General features: G+C 40.7%; 1 protein-coding gene across 1 annotated transcript in view; it reads right to left on the bottom strand.

Annotated features, from left to right (window-relative positions):
• Nucleotides 1-9,835, bottom strand: part of dcc (DCC netrin 1 receptor) — a gene marked incomplete at its 5' end in the record, with an annotated part of 74,270 nt that overhangs the window by 58,475 nt on the left and 5,960 nt on the right. The window contains 4 exons of the mRNA XM_015019858.1: nt 2,397-2,429; nt 2,510-2,704; nt 3,020-3,127; nt 9,173-9,311. Of these exons, the coding sequence (XP_014875344.1) occupies nt 2,397-2,429; nt 2,510-2,704; nt 3,020-3,127; nt 9,173-9,311 (475 nt within the window). The remainder of the gene's footprint in view (nt 1-2,396; nt 2,430-2,509; nt 2,705-3,019; nt 3,128-9,172; nt 9,312-9,835) is intronic.

The following is a 9,835-nucleotide window of genomic DNA, read 5'->3' as shown; positions in this document are numbered from 1 at the left end:
ACGGCAGAGGGAACGGCAGAGGGAACGGCAGAGGGAACGCCGAGCCGTTCTGCCGATTTCAGAGCCTGAAGCTCCGGCATCTTTCCTGCTTGACGTCCTGTCTGCCTTTCACATGAACGACTGACATGAACGTTTGCGCCGCTGCTACCTGCAGCTATCTAAAGTGGCGGTGCTCTTTAAAACCATCATTCTCACGCTGGTTTCACTTTCAGCTCAGAAATGTCTCAGATGTTGAAGCGTTTTCTTTAAATGAGGCTGAAATGGACCAGAACCAGAACCAGAACCTTTGAGCTGAACCAGGAAACGCCTCATGCAGGTCAAAGTGTTGCTGAGGGATGAAAGGATCAAATAAATATTTAACAATAAAACATTCTTCTGCCATGTAAGACTGATGAAATGTCTGAAGGCTTTTTCTGCATTAATAAACACATTTCTATTAAAAAATCATATGTTGCACCTGTATGGTGGGTTTTAAGGCTCATCTAAAGAAAAACCCATTAAATTATTAAATTGTTTCTGGTAAATCTGGGATGTTTTTCCTCTGAACTCTTTAACTCGTCATGAATAAAGAGACGTTCTGAGTGAAATTAACATTTTATATTGTAATTTGTGGAATTCAGAGAAATAAAATCTGTGAAAAAAGCAGAATATTTAAAATATTTAAAATGGTCCTGATTTACATCTATGTGGTTTATTATTTAAACAATATTTTACTGTAGGAATTAAAAGGGATTTTTCTGCAAGTAAATTTAACATGATTGTAATTTTTAACAATAAACAAAAAATTTTCTGAAATCTTTTGAGCTTCTGGAGCAAATCTTTACTTTTGGTTTCAGAAAAGTATTTCAAATGAAGTCAGAGGAAACTGGAAGAGAAAATGTCTTTTCTGTGGTTCAGGCTGCGAGATAGAGAGAGAGAGCAACACTTTCAGCAAGTAACAGGAAGGCAGAGCTTCTGAACTTTTAGCCTTCAGGTGTTTTAAAATGTGCTGGATTTATAAATGTTGGCAGATGAACTAAAGGTGAGAGAACAGAAACTAAACCCAACGATGAAGATCATAAAATCACTAATAAAGAAAAGAAAAACGGTAAAACTGAATATTTCACCTCAAGATGGAAACAAACTTCGTCTGTTTATGTCATCCCAGGTTTACTTATCGGTCCGATACCGATACGTTAGACATCGTCTGATTCCGATGCTCAATCCGATATATCGTACATTCGTAGCCTGATCGTTTCAGCCTGGCTGATTTGGTCCAGGTAGCGGCTGAGCCGTTCTCCCTGCACACCAACCATCTTCAGATTTAACATCAAAGTCGGCAGCGAAGCGCTAAATGCTGCTAAAACAACCAGAAGGTTCCTCTGCAGCTCTGCTGATGACGCTCTGGTTTCAGTCCAGCCAGCAGCAGACGGAGATTCTGCTTCACACTGATACTGAAACTCATTACGGTTTAGATTCACAACGTTTTTATTCCCAGCCTTCATGTCAGACCAGACACGTTTCTGAGCGCTCATTAGCACCAAGCTGTGTGTTTGTTGATGAATGAACTCAGTGAAGGGAACCTTAATTACATCTGAGTTCAACAGATAAACTTCAGGATGGTTTCAAAAGCAGCTCACTGCCATTACCTCTTCTTCTCTGCTTTTTATTTGCCTCTGAAAGGATAAATTATTGTGTTGCTTAATTAGCGAGTGGTTTTTTGCTTCGATTCACAGAAACAATGTTGTTTGGATAAATTAGAGGAGCTGCTCTCTCCTCCCTTCAGTGTTTTTATTTTTGTGTGAATGGTTTCCTGTGATGCTGCTGCAGCGTTACTCCAAACGGAGGAATGTAAAAACTGTCCCTTTAATGTCGTTTAGTCTGGTTTTTAGTCAAAAAGACACACACACACACACACACACACACACACACACACACATTGTTTCTGACTCCCTGAAGTTAAATCAGACCAAACTTCTCTTGTTTTAGGTTAAACAAAATGACTATAATTATTTCCATCAGAAGTCGATTAATGATTGAAAAATGCTCTTGCTAAGTTTCCTGGACTTTATAAGCAGCAATAACTTCAGTGATTCTGACCAGAAATAAGAAACCAAGTTTGCTCTGATGCAACATAAAATCTGGGATTGACATTAAAAGTTAACTTACTTTTTAAAATCAATTTAAGACTTTTTAAGACCTTGATTTTAGATGCATGAATTTAAGACCATTTGAATGAACTTTAATATTTATATTTCCACAGAAATGTAAAAACTTCATCCAGCCATCAGGCAAGAAACTCAAAAAAACTAGCTAGCTAGTTAGCAAGAAAACAAATACACAGAATATGTATCTTGAAAAAGTTATTTTTAAATATATTTAAGACATTTTAAGTCTGCAGGTGGGATGGAGCGTACCTTGGTCGTTGGCCATCTTGTCTGGAAGCTCCACTGGAACAGCAGCAGAAACAAACGAATCAGAAACAGAAGAATCAAACCTCGACTGCAGCCTCTGATAAAACCTGACCCACCTTTAGCCGTCCTGAACTGCACCGGCTCCGACAGAGGTCCCACTCCTTTGGCGTTTTTGGCCTGAATCCTGAAGTAGTATACGGTGTCGAGGTTCAGGTCCACGACCTGGTGGGTCAGCCGGTCGCCGCTGATGGCCTCCATCACCCAGTCGTCGATGGGCATGTTCTTATCCAGGGTGTAGTACAGGATGTAGCCTGCCAGACGTTAGCAGATTTAATAAGCTGTTTGGAAGCAGACGTAGAGAAAGTTTACTGTGTGGAGGCGCCGGGTGCGTCTGCTGTACTGGATGTTCTGCGCGGCCCGCCGGGTCGTTTGATTCGTCCTGCGGGACGCGCCGGGAGCAGAACAGCTCGTTAAAAACAAACAGGACTGCTCTGAAGCAGGAACAATGAGGAGACGCAAACTATTCACGTCGTTGCTCTTAGAGCGTTGTCTCCCAGTATTTACCAACAGAGGCAGAAATAAGGGAGAGGTGTGTGTGCTCTGATGTGTGTGAGCGGCTGTTGGACCTGTGATCCGTCCGTTAGCCTCCATCGGCGGCTGCCAGCTGATGAGGACGGCACGAGGGCGTCCTTCCCGACTGATGACCGTCAGATCTTTGGGGGCGGAGCTTGGAGCTGCCAATCAGACATGGAGATCGGTCAGCAAAATGTGGAAACGATCTGTTCCAGGTGTGACGGTTCCTCAGGGCTCTGTTCTTCATACAGGTTTCATTTTCTCACAATGTTCTTCAACCATTCACTTTTAGGGATGAACAAAATATTATCAACATCTGTATCAGGCAGTTAGTTATTTTATAACACATCAATCAGTCCAAAAAGCAAAACTGGGCTGATATCAACCGATGTTTATGTCCATCTTGTTGTTTTAGCAGCGAAGCAGCACAGTGACTTTTACATGGTGTCAAAATGTAGAGAAATATCTATACAAGATGAATGACATCAATAAATATCAGTTAGCATCCATATCAGCAATATTAATATCTATATCTGACCAGATTTTCATATCTGTGTCTCTTTGTCTAGCAGACATAAACATTGTCCCACTTTATCTTAGCAGAAGATGCTGCTGGTCGTACTTCATAGATTATCCTTCATTTCTTCTGTTTCTCCTCCATTTGGGTCTAATAATGGACAAAACCTTCCTCTGTCATATAAACTGGAGGCTCAGGGATCACCTAGCCTGTTAGCTAACTCAGCTACATGTCATTTCCCATGAGCCACTAAATAAACGTTAAGCTAAATATTCATGTTTCTTGTCTAACAGGATTTTGTCGAAGCTGAATCCAGTCCAGTTTGGTCTCCTGGCCGTTGCGTCTCGTCCTCCACAACAGAAACAATCAAAGTTTAAACGGGTCACAGAAAGTTGGACTCAAATATCATTTTGATGTCTGTTACTTTTTACACAAACACAGTTTAAGTCTAATGACTTTTCTGCTGAGCTCACAGTGTGTTAATGTCAAAAGCACTCGGGTTTTTGACGCTGTGAATGATGTACTTTGAGTTTCAGAACTATAATTTCATCTCCACATTCGGGTCTTCAGTTCTCATCTACATGTGGCTGTTTGTCTGTTTTCACCCTGTAGGACTTGCAGGCAAACTGACATTTTCTTCTATGTGAGAGATATAGCTACATGTCATAAACCACTGAGGACATAAATATTAAAAAGTGCGACCAGGTTCTGGTTCCAGGTTCTGGTTCCAGGTTCTGGTTCCAGAATTTTTTCTGGTACCATTTACAAACAGATTGAGGTTTTCAGTGTTAAGCCCAAAAATATTTGTGTAAGAACCAGAACGTCAGAAAATGCTGAGTCACTGGTTGCTATAGTAACTCCCTCCTTTACTGTTCCAAGGAGGGAATCACCATAGCAACCAGTGACTCAGCCTTTCTGAGTCTCTGGTTCTAACTCTGCTCAGCAGATTCTCCTCCTTCTTCTTCTTGACTTCATATTAATTTCAGCTTTATGCTGATAGGAGGAAGTCGACCTCAACTTTTATTAGAGCATTTCTTCTTAATGTTTAAACGCCAACATGCTGTGAGGAATAATTATACAATTTGGTTTAATTAGTAATTAGCCAGTTTAATTTAATACAAATAATAATAAAAAAATCCCTCAGAGAAACTAAATATTGTCGTAATTCATATCATCCAACAGTTGTTATGGATGTTAGCATGACAGTCTCATGCTAACAGCTAAATCCATGATGACATTCCACAGGAACACGTCCTGGATGAAACGATCAGTTGCTAGCTAGCGCTGCTAATCCACCTCCTTTGCTTTTGCTGCTCCTCTTTAGGTCCCCATCTGGCCGTTTGGTTGGAGACGTTGGAGTCGGGGATAAGATGAACTTCCTCCTTCTCTCCCTGCATCCATTAAGATGCTCCAGGTAAAAATAAAACCTCTTTACAAGTCAGAACCGTCTGAAAGCTAAAAGATAACAACAAAAATCCTGCATGGGATCCAAACTACCTTAAACTTTATTACTTTTAATTGTGATCTTTGCCTTTTTGCTAATTCTGGTTGTGTTTCTGGGTTAAAGTGAGGGGCAGTTGAGCAGAGCTGAGGCGTTCAGGTGAAAACGGCTCTCTGAGTGACCCCGGCCCGCTGTGAGGTCCAGTTCAGGTGACGTGTGGCGTCCAGGTAGCTTTTCATTCCAATAATTTGCAGCGTTTTAATGATTGTGAAGCTTTCATTAACTTCCCAGTCGGGCTGCTCCTGCAGTGAAAATGTCAAGCACTCCCTCTCCACCTCCTTTTGACCTCCTCGTCTCCATGGAAACCAGATGGCAGGGTCTATCGGACCTTTCCTAAGTGCCTTCTTTATGAATTTCTTTCAGCGACAAAAAGCACCGCTTGGTTTTTTTGAAGTTTCCCGGCAGGACGCAGCTCAAAGCTCGCATAGCGGCGATGTCTAATGAAACCGCTTGTTAAATCTGACACTCAGAGCTGGAGGAAATTACAAGTTCCAGCTGAGTCCATGAGTGATGCTGACAACCTGTACTTCTCCTAAACACAGCCGGGGAAAGCGCTGCTTCCAGGACTCGGATCAGAAATGATTAACAGCTTGTAATCAGCGCTAACAGCTGACCTGACAAATCATCCCTAATAATGCAAATAGTGATAATAACGAAGTTATGAATTAATCAACACACGGGTAAGAGGATAAACACCATGGGAATGTCGAACACCCACACCGCGCTTCCAGGAGTTAAAGTGAAGCTTTTAGCAGGAATCCAGACGCTCTAATGGCTTCAGTTTCATCTTCAGGTTACTGATGAAAAGAACGAAGCTTTTATCAGAGTAATACGAGGAATAAAGAGCTTTACAGCAGCTCACTGCAGGGACTCTGCAAAGTAAAAGCTTTAAACCGAGGGCCTGAACATTTGAAACGGTTTCCTTTGAAACGTATATATTTGAGTGTAATAACTGCACATGATGGGCTGCAGTGAACTGGAAGGACTGTAATAAATGTCGACTTAAACGGATTTAAATTTAACTGAACCTCCTGCTTCTGCTGCAGTAACAACATTTCAAACTTGATATCATTTCTGACACTGTGGCAACATTTTCTGAGTAAATATTATTAATTACAATATGATTAAATTTTACACATATAATTAAGCTAATAATTAAAGAAATTAAACTTCATTTAAAATATAATTTTCCTGTTTGGAAAAAGTAAACAGTAGAAATATTAAAATGAACCTGAAATTATTTTATTGAACTATAACTGCTTTTCTTCCATTTGTTTATTTTTGATGCAATTTTTATTACTGAGGGGAAAATAAAGGCTAATTCTAAAATAAAATAAGTTATAATTCAAAACAAATCTGTAGCGTACAAAACTATTTTTACAGTGTAAACATGAATCCAGTCCATGCAGATTAACTCAGCAGAAGTTTTGTACGATTTCAGTCTGTCTGGTTACCTGAATATCCTTTACTAGCATCATCGATCCGTCCATGCTAACAGATGTTATCTACCTTAACTAGCTATGTGAGGCTAAAAGGATAAGCTAGTTAGCTAACTAGCAAAGTAAGTGCACTTGATGTTATCTATGATAACTACTTATCTGGAGCTAAACAGATCATCTCGCTAGCTAGCATGTTAGCTAAGTGTAGATTATGTCAATGTTAACTAGTTATGTGGTGATAAAAGCTAGCTAGCTAGCAAAGTGAAATTGATGTTATCTATGTTAACTATATATGAATATAAGGCTAAAACGATTAGCTGGCTAGCTATCAAAGTATAGTTGATGCCAGCTATGCTAACTAGGAGGCTAAAAGAATGCTTGATCAGAATAAATTTGGAAAAACTTAGATTTTTAATAATTAAAATGAATTATCTTTATTCTTCATATTTTAGCTATTGGAGTTAAAAGTCATATTTTGTGTAATTTTGGAGGACAGAGTTTAGAAACAGCTTTCAATCCTCAAGAGTTGAATAAAAACACTTTGTTACATTTTTGTCCTCTTGTGCTAGCAGCATTACAAGGCAAAACGATTTTAGATATTAAAGCTAAACAGCATCAGGTACTTATGAATCTCCTGTAATTCATCCTTCAGATGTTTTTCTGAAAACGACTCTTTTCTGTTGCTGCTTGACCTACAGACCCTTTTCTGAAGCTCTTATCTCTCAACAGGTGTCTGTTGTCAATTTTTACCAGGGAAGCAGCAGAGCTACAAGCTGTGATAAAGGCACGCTCCCTCTCCTCTGTTGCTGTGAAACTCTGCTGTTTTGTTGTGAGAGATTGTCTGTTTAAAGCCTCCTGAGTCGGCCGATCAGCGACAGACTGAGTGGACTCGCTCCATCTGCTGACTCTGAATGTCAATGTATTCCAGCGGGCCTCGGGGAGCCGCTGGGCTAATGCCGTTCACGCTTAATTGGGTGACAAATCCAGCAAACACGATTGTATACATCCTGAAAGGTGGAAGCGTGACATTTTGATTCCGGCCGGCCGTTGTTGCAGACAGTCGTCGTGTTGTTGCCGGGGAGAGCGAGGGAAGTTACGATGATTCTTCACTGAACCAGAACGTGTTTTCAGTCCATTGTTAAACTCCTTGTTAAAAATAATTGCTGTTCAGGAAGAAAATTCTGCAACTCATTGTTTTTGTTGCACCTGTTTTCCTGAAAGCTGCTGCAGATCATAATTTACCTCTGAACAGAAAACAGGGAAAAGAAAGCAGCTTCAAAGCAGGATTCCTGCAGGCTGCACATGAAAGATTCATCTCTTCGTTCCGTTTAATGCTAGGAGATGAAAAAAGTTAATTTTTTTCAGCTTGCACTTGTTTCAGATCATCAAACAAACGTTAATATCAGACAAACCCTCAAAACATCACTTAAACAGAACTGCCTGACATGAAGTAGGCTAAAAGTTACCAAAAAACAACACATAAAGCCTCTGTCTGATTCAAGATCTTCAACTCACTGAGTTTACAAAGACTTACAGAACCAAAATGTCTTCATCATCCCAAAACCTCTGGGAAAATAATCTGTGGAGCGACCTGATGCCAACTAAACCACAAATCAACTTCGTTTTTGTAAATAAACTGTCTAAATCTGTCCTTAATGGTTTTATCCGTGTTTCTGTGAATGTATTTAAATCCACAATATTTAACCTAAAACTGACTCAGTGCTGCCCTCTTTGGGTCAAAGGGAGGTTACTGCAGGTGAATTTTCGATGGCGTTTCTCAGATTTGCGTGATTTCTTTTCATTGTGACCCTAATGGGTCTCACTGAGCGATTAGCAGTTCACATGTCGTCAATAAAATTATTCAATAACAGAAAAAGGTGTTAGATTTCTCAGCCCTCACTTTTGTTTGAAAATTCGTCAGCAGAGCTTCATTCATCCTGACCTCAGGCCTTCTGCTCGTGGCCACGCCCCCTGTGTGTAATGACTCCGCCCACTTTGGTGGAAATACATTCTGGGGGCGGGGCTAAGGTCTCACAGGAGGCTTTGGGTGCTTTCCCTCCAGTTCTGTTCAGTCCGCTTTAGTCCAATCTGGTCCATTTGTCTAGAAAGTTCGGCTCTGGTGTGAACGCGGATCGATCTCTGAAAACCAGACTCTGGTTCTCCAGACCTCAGCCTGGGTTCAGTCAAAGTGAAATCTGGTGAACATATGTGAACACCAAGCAGACCAGAGACCGCTCCAAAAACAGGAGGTGGACTACAGCGCAGGGCATTCTGGGTAAATACAACCAAAGCTAACATCCTAGCCGAGCGCTAGCAGGAGAAATGGCTCCTGGTTTTTAGCCAATGACTAAAGAGAAAACCTCCAACTGCTAAAATCTGACGCCTCCATTTTAGTTTCCATTTGGTGAAGAAGGAAGTTGTAGTTGTGTTGAGTGTTTCTTTCAGTGGTTCTTGGTGCAGCGCCCCCACAGGCCAGGAGGGGAACAGGTTGGTCAAAGGTTTGGAAGTTTAGATCATAATCACTTCTCTTGGATGGATTTATTCCCTGAATAATGAAAGCATCATTTTAAAGCTACCTTTTGGGTTTACTTAGGTTCTGTTTGTTTTGATAATGTGTAACATTTAAATGTGACAAAATAGCAACAAAATAAGAAGTAAGTTGCTTTAATGTGAACTTTTTCAACAAAAGAATTAAAATATACCAGCTCCTGGATGATAACTGGAGATGCGAGCTTCGCCCGAGTCGTACCTGCTTCATACGTCGTGGCGTGGGCAGTCATGCTCCAGGTGCTGGACCTCCGACCTTTGGTTACCATGACGGCAAACTCGTACATGGTGTTGGGTTTGAGTCCGGTGACGGTGTGGCTGAGAGCTGTGGTGTCTGCAGACTGAAAACACGGGTCGCTTCAGAAACTTAAATCTGCTGAAAGTTTTAATAAACCGAGTCTGAGGATCCAGACGCCTCAACCTGCACAAGCGTCAGCAGAGTTTCAGAAAGTTTCCACCTGAGGATCTGATTTCCAGCGATTCATGATCATCGACGAGGCGCGAAGAAGATGCATCAATGACACGATGTGAAGAAATTAAGAATGCTGTTGTCTATTATTTCCTCCGCTGCTTCCTGTGAAGGTGAACCAACTGCATCGATTTATTTTATTAGTTTCAGGTTTTATTCAACCTTTATGAATATTGCAGTCATGGTAGAGGTCAGAGGTCAAAAGAAGCGTCTTATGAAAATGACTGGGTGAGTCGGGTTTCTGCAGTTATCAATAATCAGGTTTCATGGCAACTTTACTAAAAACAAACAAAAATTATGTTAGATGGAAACAAACAAAAGGAGAAATTCAGAAAAAATGAAAAAAACTAAATCATCATCCAACCGTCAGTTCATCCATCTGTTCATCCAACGTCT

Source organism: Poecilia latipinna, unplaced genomic scaffold (assembly GCF_001443285.1).
Source record: "Poecilia latipinna isolate Pla-1442-1.1 unplaced genomic scaffold, P_latipinna-1.0 Scaffold2490, whole genome shotgun sequence".
Classification (NCBI taxonomy): Eukaryota; Metazoa; Chordata; class Actinopteri; order Cyprinodontiformes; family Poeciliidae; genus Poecilia; species Poecilia latipinna.
This window is presented reverse-complemented; position numbering and strand designations above follow the sequence as displayed.